The sequence below is a fragment of the Oryzias melastigma genome, linkage group LG9 (genome assembly GCF_002922805.2).
Source record: "Oryzias melastigma strain HK-1 linkage group LG9, ASM292280v2, whole genome shotgun sequence".
NCBI lineage: Eukaryota > Metazoa > Chordata > Actinopteri > Beloniformes > Adrianichthyidae > Oryzias > Oryzias melastigma.
In genome coordinates this window covers 8497088-8520299 of record NC_050520.1, presented here as the reverse complement: position 1 = coordinate 8520299, position 23212 = coordinate 8497088, and the positions used below count along the sequence as shown (strand labels likewise).

The 23212-nt window shown below is 37.8% G+C and overlaps 2 protein-coding genes across 2 annotated transcripts in view; one reads left to right on the top strand and one right to left on the bottom strand.

The window, feature by feature from the left end:
* Positions 1-398: 398 nt before the first annotated feature.
* On the bottom strand, positions 399-20029 carry prr16 (proline rich 16). The gene is made up of 3 exons (XM_024275670.2): positions 19176-20029; positions 12959-14042; positions 399-1422 (listed from the first exon to the last, which is right to left on the bottom strand). Exons 1-2 carry the CDS (start codon positions 19308-19310, stop codon positions 13176-13178), a joined length of 1002 nt encoding a protein of 333 aa, XP_024131438.1. The 5' UTR covers positions 19311-20029; the 3' UTR covers positions 399-1422; positions 12959-13175.
* Positions 20030-22254: 2225 nt separating this feature from the next.
* The window catches only part of hsd17b4 (hydroxysteroid (17-beta) dehydrogenase 4), a 28919-nt gene continuing 27961 nt past the window's right edge, over positions 22255-23212 (top strand). Inside the window, exons 1-2 of the mRNA XM_024276395.2 lie at positions 22255-22424; positions 22727-22780. Of these exons, the coding sequence (XP_024132163.1) occupies positions 22373-22424; positions 22727-22780 (106 nt within the window). The 5' untranslated portion in view covers positions 22255-22372. The remainder of the gene's footprint in view (positions 22425-22726; positions 22781-23212) is intronic.

Here is a 23212-nt window from a genome sequence, read left to right as displayed (position 1 = left end):
AAGTCGAGTCTAAAGTCGTCAAATTCATGACTCGAGTCTGACTCGAGTCCAAGTCATGTGACTCGAGTCCCCACCTCTGGTAAATACTTAGAACTGTAAAAACCTTCAGATTTACAGTAATTGCATGGATAATTTGTTGGATATTATTTAAACAAATTTAAAAAAAATCACTCTTCCATGGAGAGCAAAGCACCTTGCATTTTGGACCCATCAGCAGACAACCTCTTCACATAAATGCATAGAAAAACATGGCTAAACAATAAGCCATGCATTCATCAAGACCTATACCTCCTTTGTTTTTGACAAAGCATGGTAAATGTTTGATTTATGCCACTTCTTTCCACTTTCTTAGCTCTTTTAATCACAAAGGAGCTCATTCTGTAAAGTGTCTTGAAGTGTCAACACTAACGTTTTTCATCCAAGCAACTCTATCCAGAATATGTAAATGACTTTCACAAACTGTGAGGGAATGCCAGCTTTCATCAGTAAAGAAAAATAGAACAAACCAACCAAAAAAGAAAAACTCTCACACATCTACCAACATATCAAAAATACTGCTTCTTTAAATGTTAAAGTCTCTGTAGAAAAATGCCTGAAATACATTGATATCAAACATGTATGTGTATATTTTATACAAATAAAATTTGATGCAAATTATTACTTTGTCAATAACCCTTTAAAGCTGTAACTACAGGACACGGCACACCTTTCTTTTATGTAACTGTGAAACCGTGGACGCATGGAGCCAGTGGATTGAACATCTGAACATGGACCAATAACCACATTGTCACTGATTTTTAAAAACATTGGTCTTCTGTGACTGTGATATGGCACATACTGACATCATATCCTTTTCTGCAGTCCAGCAGAGCAGTATTTTTTCTCACAGTCAGACCTATTGGTCTCTTCAAACACAAACAATTACAATGCTTAAAAGGAAAATATCATCGGTCGAGTGGAGCTATTGATTTCCATCTAAGTATGCGCGGTGCAAAAGTATGTGCAAGCATCAATCAAATTGTGGCTTACATCATTTCACCCCGTCTTGCACAGCTTCATTTAAACTCGCCTCATAACTTTTGATGATAAGGTCTCGCAGTGTTTTAACCTTTTGGTTCAGCTATCTGTCTGAGCAAACGTATTATCACAGCTCTAAATTCATCTGTCTGCTTTGAAATACGGTGGCTGTCCTTTTAGTTTGCCTTTTTTTTGCTTGGTTGACAGTAATCTTATGCCAGTTTTCAAAATTAAAATATGAATTTCTTAGACTCCTCTGTCTGTTGAGAGCAGTTAGCACTTTATTCATCTCAGAAAGGATGTTTGATTTTTTGCTCCCGCTCCTCCAGGTCTGATCAGCCATGGCCGATCAGTTGTCTCAGGCAATCATCCCATTTTCTTGTAACTCAAGTATCTCAATGGGCCCTGCAGATAGAAGAAAAAAAGAGGAAACACATTAGTGTGAATATCTGTCTGCAAGGAGGAGAACTACTTGACAGACACAGCAGCAACGTTTGCTATTTTGTAAAGCAAAATGAAAGGTCTCGTCACCCAGAAACAAGCACCCAGTGGCACATGTTGAACTCATCAAAGTTAAGCGTCTGGCTTTGTGCTACAGTCTCAAGTGAAGCTTTGGTGTAATTTCAATTGGGAAGATCTACCTCACTTCCAGGTAAGCTGGGTTCTACACACCACTCGTGAAAATAGCTAAATTCCACACCTTCTTCTCTCAGCCAATCACAATCTCATTTCTGTTTTTAAATTCATAGACGTTTATCTGTCTACATTACAGGTGGCCCTCATTCTCCACCTGGACCATGTGATGTCGAGGACTGGACTAGATCTTTAGTCACATTCCTAATTGAAATATAACTGCCACCATATGATGGAGAGGCAATCGGAAGAATCTTTCAGATTTGATGCTGCCGCCTGATTTTTCTTAAACCGTTGGCATGATCATGAATGAGGATGGCGGCAGTCAAACATCGAGGATGATGCCAGTCCAAAAATGGAGCGGCAGCTGGGCAGCCACAGGGTGGTGGCAGCCGGATCGTTGGCTGGCAGCAGCTCTGGTTGACGATATGGCAGCTGTCCATATCAGCTGCCTACCACCTGGTAGCCCAGGGATATATAAAAAGTGGGCCATTCTGCACTACTGGTCATTTACAATGCAGATTTTGATCACACATTATAATCTTGACAATTTACAAATGTACTCATTTTTAGACAACATGCCCCTCAAGAAAGAACAATGTTCTGTCTCCTTCGTATTCTTCTCAGCATCAATGACAATTCGTCAATATGCAGGTCTCAGAGTCACTGTGGTGCTATCAACTAGGGATGGGAGATGTATCGGTGACAGTATCGGCCGATATTTGCATAATTTGAGTTTATCGTATCGAACCCACACTAAAATAATCCACCAATGATGTTCTAACTTTTTTCAGATACACTTTATTTTTGACATGAATACTTGTTCCTAATAGACCCTTGGTACTGGGAAGCTTATGTTTACAGTCATAGTCATTAATTAAAACAAAATGATTTATTATTTCATTTGTTCTCCTTCAAAAGAAAAATGCTACACATACATGTTAAAAACTTAAAAAACGTCATTTTCATCGGAGGGGGACTTTGAATATTGACAAATATCGGCTATCGGCCGAAGCTGCAGAGGAAATATCAGTTATTGTATCGGCCGGATCAAATTATATCGGCCCATCCTTACTATCAACATCATGATGAGTTTTGTGCAGCATCAATGTCATCTCCACATTTGGACCCATGGTGGCCAGAATTGCTAGATTGACGTCTGGTCATCACCGGCCCGTCTACTGTCCTTGTTGAGCGCTGGCACTGCTTCCGTACAATTCCTAACAATCAGATGGTGGCAGTGGGTCATTCTGAAATCGGCCAATCATCAGGCAATTTGGGGGATTTTGGAAACTTCTATCAGTCAATTATCAGGCTGCTGCCTTCCTGCCACCTGCCTTTCACTGGACTGCCTCCGCGCAACCTTGAAATGTGCCTGGATGGCCACAAACTGATGTCAAAAAATCATCTGGTTGTCGTAAAATTTTTCTTTAAATCACCGCGTGAAAATCCACCTGCCAAATTTGCTCAAAAACTAGCATTTAGGTCCCCGCATGGTGGCATTTTGGAATGTGTGACTATAGTCTTAATTTTCCCCCAGTTACCAAAAATGGGTTTTTCACTTGGAGAAGCATCAGTGACCTCACCTGAGGTCATTTTATGAGCAGCTGTCGCTTCTTTTCAGTGTTTCTTAATCAATCTGGAGTAGTCCAGGAAGCAGTGGGCCCCATCTGGGCTACCTCTGCTCCTCCAAACCTGGTTCAGTGGTGGAGATATTGTTTACTTCCCCAGAGTGTTGGGTGCAGCTGATGCCTCTAAATTTTAACAATCTCCAAAAGGGCGTGAAATCCTCACATTAAGTTTGCTTCACAACCAAAGCTTTTTAAACTGCACTGAACCGTCATCTGGCCTTTGACTCTCTCACACACACGTCTGCATGAGCGCGCATTGATGTCTGTTGTACTCATCAAACACACGTAACCCTTTAACGTTATATTTAATGTAAACGAGTATGCCTTAACAGCTGACACACTTGCTTTCCCATATCATGACTTTGTCTGAGTCATGGATAAAGGCACAAAGACCAGCCAGTATTCGTTTCTAATATGCTCTGGATTTGCTTCCAGGTTCTGGTGTTTGCTAAAGTAGGTCAGGCCTTTTTTTGTGTGTGTTCCAGTGAAGCCTGCATACTGTATCTCAATTAGATATATAATGCCACCGGCATGTAACACCATCTTTATTTGTTTCACTTAATTTAATTTTAGCCTCATATTCTTTTCATTCCCAGTAATCATAATGACATGCATCTTAATAAAGAAAAAAAAGTCAAAGTAAATGATGCGTGCAGAAAAAGATAAGCAGACAGACAACATGTCTGTTTAGCAGACTATCATTACAAACAAACAGACTGGAAAACAACAGTTAAATGATATTCACTGTCAAAATAAGGCACTCATTTTGACACATTTACCGAGTATCAGTGATGGATTTCTGAGGTTTAAATACAATACAAACACAACCCAGTTACTGGAACAAGAAAAAGATAATGAGCAGGTTAACTCACTACTACGTTAATCATTGATTTTAGGGCAAAATTAGAATTTAAAATTGATATACTATAAAGTAATGGATACACAGAATGAGGAATTTACTGAAAATGTGTTCAGTACTATCTGTAGGCGCTTTACCTCTGATTATTTTTAAACACAACAATATAGTTAATGAAGGTTTGCACTAAATATCAGATGCTAAACTCAGTTTTGTTAAGTACTTGTAAACTTTTAGTGATAAAAAAGTAAAATCTCATCAAATATAATCTTGTCTAGTTTAGTGTAATATAGTCTAATCTAATTGAATCAAATCTAATGATAAGATTAGATAAGATTAGACTAGACTACACCACACTAAACTAGACTAAATTATATTTGATTAGATTACAACCTAATCTATAATAGTCTAGTGTAGTCTAGTCTAATCTAATCTAGTATAATCAAGTCTAATCACATCAAATCTAACCTGTCAATTAGTCCGCTTTTTATGAAAAAGTAATCTAAACTGAAAAAAAAAGAATAAATGACTAAAAATCAATTGAATATTTGTTTATTTTGTATTAATAGGATAATGCCCTTCAAAGTGTGCATTAGCAACCGTCCTCTGGTTCATGCTTCCATATTGTTTTTCTGATCATGTACACTTTGTTGGGCATCATCCCTTACTTAATCTATTCTATAACAATATAACAATTGGACTAAGTTGGTTTTCTGTGCATATCATAGCACCTTCAGATGATTTTGTCTGTGCTTTGACGCCGTTTAAATTAGATGATTGGAAATAAATGAAGCATCTGTTATGCATGGAAATGCATCTGTGGAGGCGTCACAGCCAGAAACACTTATTTTCATTCATGAAAGTTTGTTTATTATTCAAAAGCCCCTAAAACTGCAGAGGATATACATCTTTATGAAGACAAATAGCTAAAGTTGTTGATTTAACTTGTACTCAGAAATGATCCAAGGATGATTTTTTTTTTCATAATAGCTACCCCACCCTCACGTATATGCACATGCAGAAGCTCAAAGATATTATTCTGCATACAGATGCTGCTGAGTAGGAGTAAATGCATCAGCCAAGGGGAAAGGAAGAAAGAAATAAAGAAATAATGAGAGAGCAAGACCGTGAGAGGGGGAGGGAGGCAGAGCGCTGGGCTATGAACTGGAGCGGTGAGCTGTGAGGAGTAGGTCAGTGCAGTTGAGTCAGTCCTGACTCACGTCGGAGGCGGTGAAGATCCACCTCCTCCCTGCCCATACAACCTTATCCTTCAGCCTAAAGCAACAGAGCTCAGATGGCAAAAACAAAGCATGACTCCCACACTAATGGTCAGGGGTTTCCATTATACTGGAACAAGTGGGATTGACAGTTACAGATCTATGTAACAATGTCTGAGAAATCTAAGCATTTTGATGTTATTGATCAACCTCCTGAAGATGTCAAAGTGATTTATCCTTCATTGCACTTTTCATTTATCTTTATATTATAGTCTTGAGGCATCTGGAGTGACAGTTTTTACAATATAGGGAAAATCAATCCACTCCAAACATCTTTTGATCTATTCAACAAGTGTTCAGAGTGATCTTCTTTAGCTAAAATAAAAACCTGTGTTGTTTTCTAGAACATAGTTTCTGCAGAGCGGCAGTATTTCATAAGAATTTCTCATTTGAGTTGTTGGTTGGACCATTGGTGCTCCTTCCTGTATCTGAAAGCTCTGTTTCCACACCCTCACGCTCCCAATGTAACATTACTAATGCAGCAAAAAATAGTGATTAATATCGGAGTTATCCATTTGTACAATTTTGAGTCAGATGCCAGCTCAGATGAGTATTACGAAGACCTACGTCAGGGGTGTACACCTCAATCGCACAGGAGACCAAAATCCAAAACATACCTTAAGTTGTGGGTCGAACAGGATAAACATTTATTGAAGTCACTAAAACAAAATTTTTAAAACGTTTAATATGAACAATAAACAGGCAGGGATATTATTCCAGAATAAATCAACTTTAACCTTATATAACTTTCATCATTTTACTCTCTGTAAAAATATATTGTGTCAAAATGAGTTAGAAATAGGTGTAAGATAACATCGGGCCATTAATAACAATAAAATAAAATATCTGGAGGGTCAGCTAAAATTAGCTGGTGCTTTTTTTAAATCTCAAAACTACTGTGCGCTCTTTCTAATGCTCCATCTCCCATTGTCTTTGAAACACATGCGCAGTAGTGCTAATCTGGGTTGGTAGTGATGTCACTGGAAGTTATAGGAAGTCTCAGGTACCATAGCAACATGAAAGTGGGAAAAATAAAAGACTAACATGTCCAATGCAATACCTGCAAGGTTAGAACTTGTGTTATATGGAGGCACTACAGTGATGCATTAACACCTGAGGAGGACACACATTGTGACTGAGGATGATAATGCTGAAGAGGTAAGGTTTAGGTAAGATAAACTAAGTTAATATTAGCGCAAATAGAGAGCAAACTTAGCTAAATGTTTTCTGTGCATCCATGTGACTTCTACAGAGCAAAATTTCTCTGCTGAAGGGAACATCTGCTCTCAAAAGAGATCGAGATCAAGAAATGTAGAAATGCTAACAGAGTCAGTGTGTAGTGAAGTTGAATACAGATGTGAATTGATTAGTCGACTATTGAAATAATGGTTTGTGGGAGCCCAAATGGAGCAGAGGTAGCCGAAGTAGCTTTACGTCACTCCGATACACTTTCCAATTTCCTTCTGCTCCTGATTCACAATGATTTAAATCAAGTAATACTTAGAAATTAGGTTAATTTCCTAATATGTGTTCTCCATCATCAGAAAAAGGCCACAAGAACATGTTAAAAACTGAATTTTCATCTGAGTGGGTCTTTAAAAATGCCTTCAGTAATATACGTTGTTGATTTACAGAGCTTCCCTGTGTAAGCATTAGTTTTTTAATTTTTTTAGTCATGTTTTTTGTTGTGTTGTTTTGCCTCGGTCACAGCACAGTGGGTTTCAGTTTCAAAATGCACTGTTTCACTTAATTACCTCAAGAGAGTCTGAAGTCTTCTGTTTGTCACTGACAGATATCCGCCTGTTCTCCGTTCTCACATTATGTTCCTGCTTTTTGGTTCATCACGTTTTAGTTTGAGTTTTGTTTTTGTCTAGCTACGCTTCAGTATTACATTCAATTAAGTTCCTTCCACCCAGCCATGTCTCTTGTACTTTGCTCCTCCGCAAACCTCAATCCCTGACAGCATCTATTATTTTGGAAATGAGTGTTGAATTATGCTGAATAGCATATAGTTTGCTCAAATGGAAGCATATGTCTGCTATGCAGCAAAACCAGAAGCTTTCAAACTGCAGGTCAACAAACTTTCAGAGACTGAAAAAAGGTTGGAAATCACAGATTAGTCCTGCACCCCTCAACTAAAGTTCAGCACTGCAGCTTTTTTTATCTGTGGCAGAGAGTACACAGAACACAAGCAGGTTAATCGATTTAGTCTCAAAAAGGAGCTGCTCGCCTGAAAGCTTTTTCTTTGGTAATATTCATAATTTTCCCTCTTGTCTATGCAAAGCACGTCCAGCTTCTTGCCTTAACACAATATTTAACAAATGGAAGCTCGTCTGTGACATTAGCATCAACATATTTAGCATATACACAGGCTTTGGTGAGTGCAGTGCTCACCAATGTCAACAATAGAGCTGTAAAAATCACATTCGAATGCTGGAAGGGGGACAACTGGGTGACTTTTGACCACTTTGGTAAATTTTCAAAACTTTCAAAACAGTTTTACAGTTTATTTTCCTTTTTACTTTTAGAACACAAATTACAGTTAAAACCTGACTCTCAAATAAAAAAATGAAATGAAATAAAGAATTAATTTTTTTCTCACTCCAACTATACTGTTTCTATTGGAAAACCGGTCCCAGTGGTCTTTTAATTATGAATATGCAGTTTCTAGCCAAAAAAAAAAAACTTAATTTCTGCAGCACGGCAGGAGTTTTTGCCTCTAGGTTGACTGCACGAATGATTCCCGTTAAGCTTTTGGCCAAATTCAAATTACCTTATTACCAAATGACCCTACCCTCCTGATTTCTCCCCATTTCTCCAGTTGGAGGGGCAATTGGATCTGCAGCGGTGTAAGAAAGTGTTTTTTTTTTAACAGAGGAGCCATAGCGAAGTGCTTTGAAGTAAATAATATTATAATAATTTTATTATTGAGTTTTGTTTTTGAATGACTATTTCAAGTTATAAAACTAATGCTATATACTTTCAGAGCGCTTGTAGATAGTTGCTAACGTGAAAAACCAGCGACTATTGATGATGTCATTAAGTGGTAGTAATGCCCAAATTTGAAAACACAATTTTTTCCATATCTCTGTTCTTGGAGGGATAAATGTGGGGTAGGGAAAGGGAAGTAATTCAGACTTTGTTTTTGTTTACACTCTCCAACTAGCTTATTGGACCTCAAAAGCCCAAGCTAGCATTAGCGTAGCAATATAACGGTATATCAGAGCTATGAAGCCGTACAGTTTTGAGCCAGATGGCAGCTCAGTTGAGGAAAACGAAGATTTTATTGGATACATTTGTCTAAAAGTGGATGATTTAAAATTTGGAGTAGAGAAGAGAGACTTTTGGCTCACCCATGGCAGTTGCCGCATCACAAACTTGAACTTTTTCAAACTGCAGGGTTTTTATCTGCTTCTGATCCATCACTGTTTGAATAAACAAATACTCAAGAAATGCAGTTTTAATCTTAAATTATTTCATATTTGAAAAATTCTACAGGAACACGTTAAAAACACACACACAAAAAAAAAATTTTAATAGTTTTTTTTGTTAGTGCTTGGTTCAGGAAGTTCTACATTACATGTTCCTCAGTGACAAAAAGCCCACATTCTTCAAATTTTCTATTCTGTTCAACACCACATGCTGTCTCCAGACTCATCAGGACCTACTCACACGAGGTGAATAGCGTGAAAGTTTTACACCATCAAGTTCCAGCCTCATAGCAGCGAACGCTGTGCAGTCGAAGCACCACCAGCCTCCACCGATGCCAGTTTCATTCTTTTTCTCATTTCTCTAAGCCCCACATTTTTCTCCTTTCATCATCCCTCTTCCCCACTCTCTTACGCAATCTCATTGCTTTATACTCACTGACCCCTAATAAAAAAGCCAATTTGAGATTGCAGGGTCAGTCGGAGTATTAGATTTACTCATCAATGGGTGCTATATCATACCATGATTTCCCAACCTTAACCTTCAAACACCCAAAATCCCTACACAAACACGGGGACACAAGCTTTAAAATACGCTTCTGTTTTGCCCTTTATGTACATTTCCTTATTTACTTCTCCCTTTCTGCTGTCTCCGTCTGTTTATCATAAATATTTGCTGCCTGGGTTATAAGTTTTGTCAGGGGCGATGTTGTAAAATCTGTCCGAGGCAGCGCTAGTGTCTTCTGTGGTCTAATCCAGCTAATTAAGGGCATTGCTGGGGGGGAAAGAGCACTATTCTTATCTGACCGCAGGGGATGTTGTCTCCCCGAGTCTTACATGTCGACATGCAGTTTTACATGCAACCGCACACATTTAAAGACGAGCAGAAACCCACACACAAACACGGGAATTCCAACACCCCCTCCCACTTTTAGAAATAATTATCTGTAGCCGCGCACACATCAAACACCGGTTTTATAGGCTTTATTACCCTTTAATAGAGGCTGATAAAGTGGAGACTACCAACTGCTCAATATTGACTGGGAGGATGTGATATTACTGCTGATTTATATTCCTTTGAGGAAATAAAGTGCTCCATTTATCCTGCTGCTTTATCTCCGTTCAAGAGCAGAACTGATTAGCTTAGCCTCCATTTAGCCTAAAAGATATCATATAACTGATTTATAAAGCTTGGGTGTCTACCCAAAAACAGATATTTCTACATGACCTGAAAGGAAAAGGTTGTATAATGGTAAACCATTGAGCACATTACAATACTTTAAGTTTTGCAATGTCTTTTACCTTCTCTTTTAATCTTGTTTGAAAGTGATTTTTTTTTGTCTTTTTCTGTAAATTATCTATAACTTTTGCTTGAAAGAAAGCTACTTTCCTGTTTTTTGAGTGTTATTTCTTGCGAATGCATCATACTGTATGCTACAGAGGGGAATTGGTGAGAGATTTTCATGCATTTTCTTCTAAGACGGCAGGAAATCGGAGCTGCAGGACTCTTCTGTACTTCTGTCCTTCCGCACTCATGCATAATGCATACAAAAAAATGGTTTTGGGATTCTTCAAAATGCTTGAATCTTCTAAGAAAATAAATTGTCTTAAGGTAGATTTTTTTAAACTTTACAAGACAAAGTACTGCATAATTTGCACTGACTGTAAGCTGCCTTTGCTGAGGGATTTGACAACCTCATACTATCAAAGAGCCTGGCATTTTGAACTTGTTGCTAATAATATTCTGAGCAGTCTTTTACATTTTCAGTTCAGTTCAGAGAACATGTTTCAAAAGAGGAAGACCTGAAATTGTGACTCATTCAACCACAATGTTTGTTTTTACTTTGTTGCAGTTGTTTTTTGCACCATTAGATTTCAATTGCATTCGTAAATCTAACACTTTTCTAGTACTCAAAATAAAAATAAATAAAGATTTCCCCCAAATACTCCTAATCTGTTGAATTATCCAAACAATAAACAGTCCTTAACATATTATCTGCTGAGAGAATGAGGTTTCTGTTCTGTCTTTCTTGGATCTAGCAGCCTTCGGACTGATCTATAGATTCCTTAAGTGGCTAATAGAGGTCGGTATTGTTGCCAAAAACACTAAGTCAATTTGATTTACTCATCACCAGTTTAATAGGATCTCTAATTCAACAGAATTTGATGAATATTGATATCTTTGTTAAGTTTTTTTAATGTAAAGCTTACTTTGTTTTCACATATTGTTTTCAACTGAACAAAGGTAGAACTTTCAATGTTAAAATAAGAAATGTCCACATTAAAAACTAACATCATTCTGTTTTTTTTGCCTGAAAACAACATGAAAAATGCTTTAAAATGTATTTGTGAATTGGATGAATCAATATTACATTTTCTAAGTGCAGATCGATTCCATTTAATCAATGGATTTTTCTTAAAGTCCAGCCCAAGTGGCTAATAGATCATAAATGCTGAAGCAGAAATTTGAAAATCTCTTTTACTGTTTCCGTCATTGATTTGGAATATTTGTTGTACCGGCTGTATTCCTTTCGCTCTCTTTTGCCCAACTTCACTAATTGATGCATTTGCAGCTCTATTTTGCTTCAATCTAACGTCTTTTGGGGGATTCTTTAAGACTGAAGCATCATTAAGAAATACAGAAAATACTGGATAGCAACATTTAAAATAACTGGAGCTTACCAGGTTGAACATGAACTGCAGTGCTGTCTGTAATAAAGAGCCACTCTGATGAAAATAGTTTTATTTACATTATTTACATAATTTTATTTATATATTTAAAAAAAATAAAGGTTAAAATGGGATTTTTGATTATTTCTTTGTTTAAATAGTTGAGAATCAGGTTCAGATAAAAAAATGCAGTTTAAAGAAGTTTGTATTTGTGACGTAGAAAATACAATTGGTGACCATTCTGGATTCTGATACATGCATTTGCAGAAAAATATGTAATCGTTTTCCTCATCTTGGCATCTGGCTCAAAAATAATATTTGTCACTTTTTGTTGCAACGGTAATGTGAGGTTTAGGGTGTGAGTGCAAGTGGAAGAGCATGTAAACAGAAAGCTCTCAGCAAGAGGAAGGAGATGCCAGTGGTCTCACCCACAACTCAGACATGATATTCAAATGAAGTACAGCCACTCTGCAGACACTATGTCCTAGAAAATGACACACTTTTTTCATTTTGGCTAAAAACTGCAAACTCATAATGAAAGGACAACAAGGAACTATTTTGAAATAGATGATCAGAGTTGGACTTTTAAAGCTAAAATACAGGAGTAAAAAATGAATTAGGTAAAAATATCATTTTTGCTTTTATTATTTTTAAATTTCATAATGTAGATACAATTATGAGGGTATTTAATCTAAATAAATCTAAATAAAAATGTTCAGTTAAAATATGCCAGCTTTTTGTTGTGTCTAATATGTAAATGTGGTTTTTAAAGTAGACAGGCCATTAAAGGTTCATGATACATATCTACATTTTGCAACTGTCTGCTTATTATCATGTAAATAAAGTGAAAATTTAAGTAAAGAAATAGACCTAAATAGCTCCTGATACATTCCCTTTATGTTATCCTAATCTGAGGATATTAAATACAAAACCTTTGATCCGGAGCTTCCTGTTTTTATATTAAGCAGATGGTCTATTGGAAACCTGCCGTGTCCTTTTAAAATGTTATTTTTAATTTCCCTTTTTTTCGTTGATTCCTGACTCCATATTCTTTTATATTTTTATCAGTATAAATTCTGAATTAAAACACAATTACCTTCTGCACATTTATGCGTGTCCACTTATGGGAGCATTTTTATGCCTGAGATGAAATCTCTAGGAAGCTGCTTCTCTTGTTTTATCCAAAAAGATTTCAATTATTAAACATCCTCTCAAAGAAACAACATCCTGGCTTTCAGAGTTGTTATTAAAAAGAACATTCAGGAATACATTTTAGCTCTAATGCTGTTGCATCCTGGAGATTTTCAAACTCTAACTGTGAACATCCCACATGGAGAACACAACAAACATGTATGGAGACACTCGGTCATGCATCAGTTCACACACACATTTCCTTGTTCCTCTTTTCCTCAGGAAATACACAGTCATACATGCACAAACACTTACCGTCTCATTTGGATTTCTGTGTCGTCGTCGACGACCGCATGGTGCTGCCTTTCTTCCCTTTTCCATGCACTCTATCCCTCTTTTCCTGTTTCCCGACCCTTCCTATTGTTGTCAGGATAATCCAAAGTTCAATTGGAGTAGAAGGCGCTCACGAGGTTAAAAAACACGCAACTATTCAAGACTGTTTGGGATACGACATAACAGAAGGGGCTTGGTGTCAAACCGTGGTGGTGGTTGATTTGCGTAGGATTGTTTTATGGGGCTTTAGGGAAGGTGCGTGAGGAGGCACACAAGGTGGAAGAGTGTTTGTTGTTGGTGGAAAGCTGTGGCTGACGGGGAGCCCTCCATTTTCCAACAATAGTTCGTGAGAAAGAGGATGGGAAGGGGGGGGCGACGAGGAGCAGCAGTGCACAGGGCTGAGCCGCAGGTCGCTCAGCTCAGCCTGTAAGTGGAGTTCTGTCTCGTCGACATCATATTGGAGGTCACAGTCTGGGCAGTAGCCGTGATACTGGACCTTCTCACTGAAACGGACACGCTCTCTCTCGCGGGGTTCCCTGCCGGGGGCCTTCGGGCATTTGTTCTTGTCATGCCGCAGAAGCGGCATGGGCTTCGGCAACGTGGGAACAAGACCTGATTCAGGAATCCCGCCGTCATTGGAAATGAAGCACGGAGTAGAGGAGAATAAATCCTTGTTTGGCTTCAGTGGGAAGAGCCCGCCGTTCCTAAATAAAGACCCGTTAGCTTTTGAAATATTCCCTGATAAAACTAATGTCGGATGAGGCAGACTTTTGACGCTGTGATCCTCAGCCCTCTGTGAGGTGAGTCTTGGCGGTGGCAGGGGCGGGTGTGGCTTCTTCAGGACGGTCAACACCGCCGAGGGGTTGACAGGAACCGGATTGAAGGGCACCTGGGTTTTAAAAAAGTATTCCTCTGGAAGGAGCTTCATCTTCTCCAGACTAGAAGCAGTTGTAGTGGTGGTGGTGGAGCTGGAGCTGGAGTTGAGCGTGTCAGTCTTTGAGCTGTCGGTTAGTCCTTCCTCCTCCAGTTGCAGGTCACAAGTCAGGGTGTCAATCTCATGAACAACCTGGTGACAAGCAGGAGAAATGTCACTGTGACAGCTCAGGTCAGGGTTAATAAACGTATGTGACAACTTGGCATGAGACTGGGAAATAACAATCTCAGCTGCAAGTGAAAAGAAAACAAGGCTGTGGGAGAAAACACAACAACTTGATCTTCCCTGTGAATTTAATCTAGAATTTTCAAACTGTTGCTTTCGAAATCAATTAATTTATAACTTTAAATAATGCACTAGTAAATTAATAAAACAAGTTTTTTTTACTACCAGAAAGGCAAGACATAAGTATAAGAGGAAATAAAGTAAATTACTTGTACTTTTTTAAAAGTAACTTTTTCTCTTTAATGTGTGGGCACAAAAGTTCCCTTAAATGCTATTGCAAAAAAATGGTTCAATCTAATTAACACTAAAAAAGTGAGATCAAACCACAATATTTGATCGGTAGAGCCGTGTGATATTTTATCATTCTTTCTCCTGACTTGCAATAAAAATCACAAATTTAGATTCTCAAGACTACTTTTTTAGGGAATTATATGTGCATACAAAAAAGGAACAAATTCTTAAACTTGTGGAAAAAAATCCTTTGAGACATGACGCTTGATTAAACTTCCTTCATCCTGTCTATCTATCCTACCATCCACCCATGATTTCAGTTTCTGCATCACCTAGTTGGAGCCTATGGGGGAGCTGGAGCCTATCCTCGCCAGAAAGTGCTCCGTCTAAAAGGCATCCAAGGCCAAAAATGTACTGACTGAAACATGAACTTTTCATATCAAATCCCTTGTACTTGCAAAGACTTTCAGATACATGGTTTTAATTGGTAAAGATGCGAAATATCTGTATTTTCAGTGGTTTTATTTCTATTAAACATTTGCTCTTTTTGATGAAATCTGCTTAGATGCTCGAAACTAAAGTTAATTAAACGACTCAGAATGTGGAAAGTCTGACACTGAATGATAATGCAAGCACTTTAAAGTTGCACTCCGATGAAAATTGTGTTCTTGCAGCATTTTTCTTATGATGCTGGACATATATAAGGAAAACTAAAAATAAACATGAAGTTCTGAGTATTTTTTCAAATCACGCTGAATCAGGAACAGACAAAAAAAAGCTTGTTGTAGTTACATAAAATCCATAATCGGTGAGCCACAAGCTCCATGCTCCATTCTGATACATCCACATGCAGACAAATAGATCTTTGTTTTCCTTGTCTGAGCTGGTTCAAAGCTCCAATATTACTCACCACTTTTGTTGCACCCATAACGTTAGGTTTGTGTTGTAAACTAGAAGGAGACAGTGTAAACAAATTGACGTTGGCATGCTTACTCCGCGCCAACAGGACTCAGAGGCAAATTTCTGATGATTTCTGCTGCCCTGCAGAGACTATGTCCTAGAAAATGTCACACTCCCATTCAACCCCGTACACATGCATTCATACACTTATGGCTGCCACTGGCGCCAACCTATAACCAAAGTGGGGTTAAGTTTCTTGCTTGAGGACGCCTTGAAACAAGGTTGGGTAAGGCAGGAATTAAGCCTGATCTTCTGATCAGAGCTTGACTGCTCTCAGCACAAAAAGGTCTGTCAAACTCTCTAGAGTGTATCCCATCTTTGCCCAAAACTAGCTAGGAAAGGCTCCAGCAACCCCTTGACAAAGCTGGAATAGAAGATGGATGGAAGTTCTTTCACTGTAGTAAATGTGAACGTCTAAAAACTGTTCAGTTTTGAATAAAGCACAGTTTAAAGTCCCACTCCAATCACCTTTTTTCTATTTTTAAAGTCTTTCCAGTGTTCTTTTAATTATGATTATGCTGTTTTTAGCCAAAATCTAAAAACCTGTGTTGTTTTCTAGGACATAGTTTCTGTAGAGCAGCAGAAATCCTCATCAATTCACCTCTGACTGACTGTTGGTGGAGTAAGCCTGCCTTCATTTCCCATCATGCCTTTCTTTACTCTCTCTCCTGCTAGCTTACAGCCCCTCATATCCCAAGCCTAACATTATGGGATGCAGCAAAAATGAGGAGTATTATAGGAGCTTTGAACCAGATGCCAGCTGAGATGAGGAAAGCAAAGAATCAGTGTGTGAATGTGTGAAAGGGGCCTTCAAGGAAGGTAGAAAAGTGCTATACTAGTATACACTTTTGTGTTTTTGTTCTTTTTACTGGAGACTAAAAGACAATTTAAAGCCACCAGTTGATCTTACAAAAAATGCTTTGTACTATGGAAGGAAGCCGTAAATAGCCCACACATCCACAGGGATACCATACAAACTCCACACAGACAGGACCCAATCGGGATTTGAACCACGGCCTTCTTCACCACTGTGGAGCCCAAACTTATTTTCACTTCAAGTACAGCTTGAAAAACTACATTAGCCTACTTTAAAACACGATTGCATGTAAGGCTTTGAAATCCATGTCCAAATAGGGGCTTGAGAGGAGGCCGGGAGAGGAAGCAAAAAATGCAAGAGAGAAAAGAAAAGATGCAACTGAAGAGAAAGAGATAGCCCGTCAGTGCAGATCAGGCAAAGAGCTAAACTCTCTATGCAGCCTTTAAATGGATAATTTGTTGGGACACACACAAGAGGTAACACCAGTATCCCAGCGTGCAGCCCCTGCTGTAGGCCAGGCAGCCCGAGCGCCTGTGCCAAGCATCTGGGCAGGGTCCCTTTTCAGAGGCAGGCTGAGCTCCAGCCCTGTCTGTGAGTTTTAACAGATAACTGCATTTCAGATGGATTATGCCCCAAACACTGGCTTTGATTGAAACACCCCCTTGAGGTATGTATTCAATGTGTGTGCAGTGTCAGAATAACTGATCTTCTACACAATTTCCTGCAAGGAAAAAAAGGGAGCAAAAGAAACAGGGCGCATTAGAAACAGATCACAATAGACAGATAACAATGTCTTCTTTATTAACTCTGATGGTTGCTGATGTAAATGTTAAACATGTGGAAAATATTAAAGGAGTCTTATTAATCTCCAGATGCAAAAAGAAAAGTGGGAGCAGAAGGAGACCCATCTCTAATGCAATATTAACAAGGCTTTAATATAATGACAGCTCATCCTGTCACGCTGAACAAACATGAAGGCGTGGTTTACAAATTTATGTAAACCTAAGAACAAAATATTTTGGATTTTTAAATTTTTTTTAATTCACATGTGATTTTAAAATTTGACAGAAATACTGCAGTTTTTTTTGGTAATTTACCTCATAAGAGAGAAAAAACACAACATGGAATCTGGATGAAAACCTACTTTGATTTTGATTTAAAATAAACAGTTATGTATTAAAACAAAGCATTTTGGAGATTTATTTAAAAACTGTGACTTTAGTTTTCATTTTAGTGCCAGTTGCACCAATGGGTTGATGTACTCCAGGGATAAAAAAATGCAAAATATAGAGAAATCTTGCGTTCACATATTGCTGGAATGATCGAAAAAATAACTGTCCGACTCGGAATACACACATGAACGTCAAAAAACAACACATTTTCCAAATTCTACACCTAAACGAAGGTCATTGTGTTTGTAGTGCATCATATTTGGCACATGTGTCAAAGTGAAGGCCCATGGGCCGGATCCGGCCCTCCTGGTAAATATATCTGGCCCTCCAGATCATTTTATTTTATTTTAATGGCCCGAAATGATCTTGTGCTTATCTCTAACTTGTATACATTTGACAAAATATATTTTTATTGAGAGTAAAATATTATTTATGATTTAAGATTTATTCTGGATTAAATTTTCCTGGCTGTTTTATTCATATTTATGTTAAAAAGTTACATTTTTAAAGTTTTAAAAATTTGGTTTTAGTGTGTTCAATAAAAGTTTATCCTTCTTGCAAAGAAGGCTTTATTTATATAAAAAAGTGTTTTTCATGCCATGCAGCTCAAAGAACTTTAAAGTTAAAAACAAGCAAACAGAATTTAAAAAAAAAACCTACCGCTTTGCCCTCCATTGACACATACAGTACACCCCACAATGAATGCAGGCATGAAAACATGACTGTAATTATAAAGAAAACTTATGGCTTGGCTGTGCTGTGAGGAGCCAGTATCTATTCATAGAGGCAGCTCTGATTTGAGGCTAACTCTGTATGGGAACTCCATTTAAACAACTTTTCTGAAAACTTTACGAACCTTAAAGCAGGGAAATGTTTTACAAAGAGGGCCAGATTTGGGGATAATAATTGAGGGTCAACCACTTAGCTTGGCATTCTTTGAATTGTTTCAACAAATGGTCAACCTTGTATTGCAATACTTTTCATTTCTTTGCATAGCAAACATTTAAATACCATTTTTGCAAAAATTACTGTTAATTTTTCTGTTTTTTGCACAGTTTCTTAGTTAGTTTGTCCATGTTTTGTCATGTATTGAACTCTTTAGACTCTTGGGCAGACACAATTGTTTCGGATTTTACTGAAAATATATGTCAATTTCCACTTGTTCTGGAAGCAGTAGCCCTCACTTGTCAACTTTTCTTTTTTATTAAATGACCTAGAAAGTGTTCCAGAAGGATCGCACGATAGTGTTTCCACAGCTTAAGACATAATTTAGCCAATCAAAAAATTGTGATGGATTTTATTAAAGGAGCCAGTGGAAATTTGAACCATATTTGGCCCACAGGCCAGACTTTGGACATGTCTGATGAAAAGCATGCAGCAATATCATTGCTTCTTCATTACTTTTGCATGGATGACAAACAAAAAAGATCACAAGATGGATTTAACAAAAAAAGCAGCACAAAGGACAGGATGCATCTCTCTCACATACCAGGAGATAATTTGCAGCAAACAACAGCAACAGTATTTAGATGATGAAATGCAATGCAAAGGCGCCTTCATGGTTGAATCAACTTGTCCATTAAATATTAATTGTGATTACATTTTTCTCAGTTTCATCATAGTTGGGAGTGAGTCAGAGCGAAGAATCTGTCCTGTCATTTCACTCCCCACGTCCTCCCTGCCAAATGTCTTTCATGTTGGAGATGATGATCACATTACAGGAGGAGTGCAGCCCTGTCTGTGCATGTGTGAAGGAAGGCATGACTGTGTGCCATTTCCAGGCCACACAGAGGTGGATGTCAGCCTCCCATCAGAGGGGCTTTGGACCACCTGAAAGACAGACATTCAGAATCAGCTCACCTCTTTTAGTTCTTTGGCCACATCCTTCAGGTCTCCCAAGATAGTTTCCAAATTCTCCACGATTGTCTTAATCTCCTTTTTGACTTGTACTTTGGAGACTACTCCTTCAGCCTCCGCATTTGGTGGTCCTGACATTCTTCAGTTTATGGCACAATCTGGGCTATTTCGTGAAGGAACACAAGACCCAAAAAAATCCTTTTTGGTGTTCACGCCGCTGCCAACGCATCCTCCTTCAGTCCTGCGCTCCCTCCACTCCTGCTCCCACATCGTGGTCAGGACGAGGCGAAGAAGTGGTGTCGGGCGGCATTCTACATCCACCGCTAGGCATGCGCACTGGAGCGGAACACATACCACAAAAATAACGGTATATCAAAATATTGGATCATGCTGTCTGACAAGCGGCGCCTTCGCACGCGCGTCTACGTCGCACAGGAAAAAAATGACAAACAGAAGATTTCACGTGAGGTTGAACATTTTCTAGAGGAATGAAAATAGTCGATTTGGTGTTGAAGAATATTAGCAGAGAGGAACAAGTAGCATCTCTTTGGGGGTACGTCGCTGCTACGGTCCATAATCCACAAAAATCAAGCAAAACGGGACGTATTCCTCCACTTTCCCCGAAAGAGCCTTTTGTGGTGATGACGCCCGACTTCCCGCGGAAAAACACCTCGCTCGGTTCATCTTGTCTCCATCACAGCCTCCTTGGAGAGTCTAAGGAGAGCAGGCAGCGTCCGGGCGCAGAGCAGAGCATCCTGGTGCGCTCTGCCTCTCCTCCCTCCCTCGGATTATCACTCCGACTGATGCTCGCCGCTTTCCTTCCACTGTCACTGTTAGGATGACAGGAAACACTGCTGAAAAAAGTTCATACAAATCTTTCCTTCCTTATAACAGTCAAATCCAGCAACAAAAGTGACATTTATGTAGCTATGAGCTTTAATAACATTCAATTTCTTAGTGCTTATTGGCTTAAAATTCATTTTTTAAATAAAAATATAAACATAAAAACTCATCAACATTAAAGAGTTTATAAACCAGGAGTCTGAAACCTTTATTGTGAAAGAGCAATTAATAAAATAACCAATTAAACCTTTTGAATTTTGCAAAGACGTGTGACCACACAGCAGTGGCGGATGTATCAGTGTTGGGGCCCCAGGCGAACAATAACATGGAGCCCTCTGCAGGGGTTGTTCCTTAAAAGTTTGTCCATCAAATAACTTCTTCACTGGTCTACTTTTAAACATTGTCAATGCCAAGATTGTTTTGATACGAATTGAAAAAGTGAAATTATATTCAAATGTCTAAATATACTTGCTGTTGATGGAATAATCCATTGGGAATGGGTAAGATGAAACACTTTCACATGTACAGTTTTATATTATTTCAGTGATTTTGTTTTTATTAATGAAAGAGTTAAATAATTTGGGGGCATGGAAATATTAGATATATTTTTATGGTTCAGTTTGGTCAATTACATTGACAGTATGGGGCAATTCCCATACACCACAAGCGTGCAATAATGTTTAGTTTTTATTATTTTGATGTGGGAAAACAACATTGGGCTGAACTTTATAAAACTAAAAAGTAAATGGATTAGACAGTAATTATTGCTTACTTGTCTGTTTGTACACATATTTAATTTACACTTGATTATTTTAGAAGAAATACAAGAAATCTGGAAAACTTCACCTTTACTGTTCAGTATCAGGCATTTGTTTATGAGTCACACAGGAGTTTTAGTTAAAGATGTCCCAGATTGATTTTAGGTCAGTGAATCAGATCATACAAAATTAACCTACATTGACTGTAAGTTGTACTGGAAACCAAAAATTATGATATGAGTTCAATTGTTAAAAAATATTTACATTCCTGCAAATGAGCCATTTGGTCCAATTTCTAACCAACCCAAACCTGGCAAAAGCCACAAAATCTTATAAAAATAGAATTTTAATTTAGTGACTAAAATGCTCAATCACAAAACGTTACAAAAATACACTTAATTTATGTTTCTGTGGCCATTAAGCTATTTGTTTCTAAAATCACTTTAACATCTTTACAAAAAATATTTCATAACAAGGGAACATTTTGCTTCTTTTACTGCAACAGCACATCCAAGTGCCTTTCAAAATAAAATCCACCTTGTATCAAATAAGATCCTCATTCTGCATCAGATTTACTTAGAATTAAAATGTAAAAAAGTCGAAATCAAACATTCAAGCATAATTTTCTATTGTTATGAATGCATGGATGTATGGACAGTAGATTAAAACTTGTATCATCCCTTTACTGAGTTATCTGACATGTTACAAAATTCAACACACATTTATAAACTTCTAAAAAGAAATGAAAACTGCAGACCTATTTTTAAAATCAAATTATTAACATTTTTCTTTCAAAGCCAAGAGCCACTATGGAGGACAAAAATGAGCCAGTTGTGGCTTTGGAGCCTCAAGTTGCAGAACCCTGCTTTAAATGCTTTACCTTTACATTTTGCGCATAATGTTGCATATATAGCCATTTTTTGATCATGCACACCATAAGTAAATATTTGTTTTGTGTGCCTTACTGCAAGTCCTATTAAAAATAGCCAAATGGTCTGTTGTGTATTATACCTGCAAGATTATCTCAAATTTTATTGCCATAAGGCAAGTTTAAAAAAAAAAATCTGTTATTTGATCAGATTAAGAGAATATTTTGTCACTCAGAACAATAGTTTCAATTTTTTAAATTAAAAAATTAAGATTTTACAATAACAATTTTATTTTTTAAACCTGAAAACTTCAGTTTAGTGGATTTTTTAAAGCGAAAACTGATGCTTTGATATAAAAATAACAAATTATTTGTAACTAATAAATTCCAGGACTTAAACATTATAAATATAGTCTATTTACGCTTCAAAATTGAATAATAAATATTTAAAAAAAAATAATAAAATAAAAACGTTACAGTTCTTAAAAATGCCCCTTTAAAAATCTGTTGTTTTGGAATTACAATGAAAACCTTATCGGAAAAGGTGGAGTCATTATCGACACTTTGAACGTACGTCACAGAATCCTGATTTCTGATTGGTCACAGCTGGGAACGACCCCTTTGTAAACACGGAAGTGGAATCTGCAAGAGTTCACCTCTGCTGACTCAGACGGTGCAGCCTCTGAATTGGTGTTGCCTTCAAACCCACATTGATTTAGCAACTTAGAGAAATGTCTCTGTCATTTAACGGACGAGTCGTGCTTGTCACCGGAGCTGGAGGAGGTAAATCTCGCTTTTTCCGTGTCTGTCAAACGCTTGTGTTCGCTTTAGCTTATGTTGCTACTATGCTAATTGGTGTTTTTAGGGGCGAATTAGTAAAAAATAACATTAAAAAAGCTGTTAAATGTGTGCAATACCAAGTTGGGACAAAAAATACAGATTATAAATGATTCTTCACTTTTGACAAGCTACCCCGGACGAGGGAGCAAAGTACGAGTGTGATGAAAGTGTGTGAAAGGGCAGAACAAGCGACTGACTGAGTTCCATGGCTGTTTTATTCTCATGAATTAAGTGTTTCTTCTCAGGACTTGGCAGAGAATATGCTTTGGCTTTTGCTGCAAGAGGAGCCTCAGTAGTCGGTGAGTAAAAATAAATATATATAAAAAAAATACTTAATATTAACTATGCTTTGTAATACTATGTATATGTTTTGTACAAAAAAAAGGTTAGTTTTGTACCATTTAGAGTAATCCTTAGGAATGACATCATGTGACTGTATCACTAATGGCAACACATACACAAAAAGGCAGTGATCTTCATACTCATAGATTATTGCATCTGTGGGACATGCTGTCGACCTCTGTTTTGTGTCCTTTTTTGACAGACGCTGGATGCACATATTGATTTTTTTTTTTGTGTTTAGAACGTGGCCAAATTTTTGCAGCAGTAATATTCCTTCAAGTGACTCTGGGCACACGGCCAGCACTGTGTGGCCTTATGTTTACCAAAGCAGAATGATATGAAGGTGGCGTTAACTTGTACTTAATTGTTTTACCTTTTGGCTTAAGCAA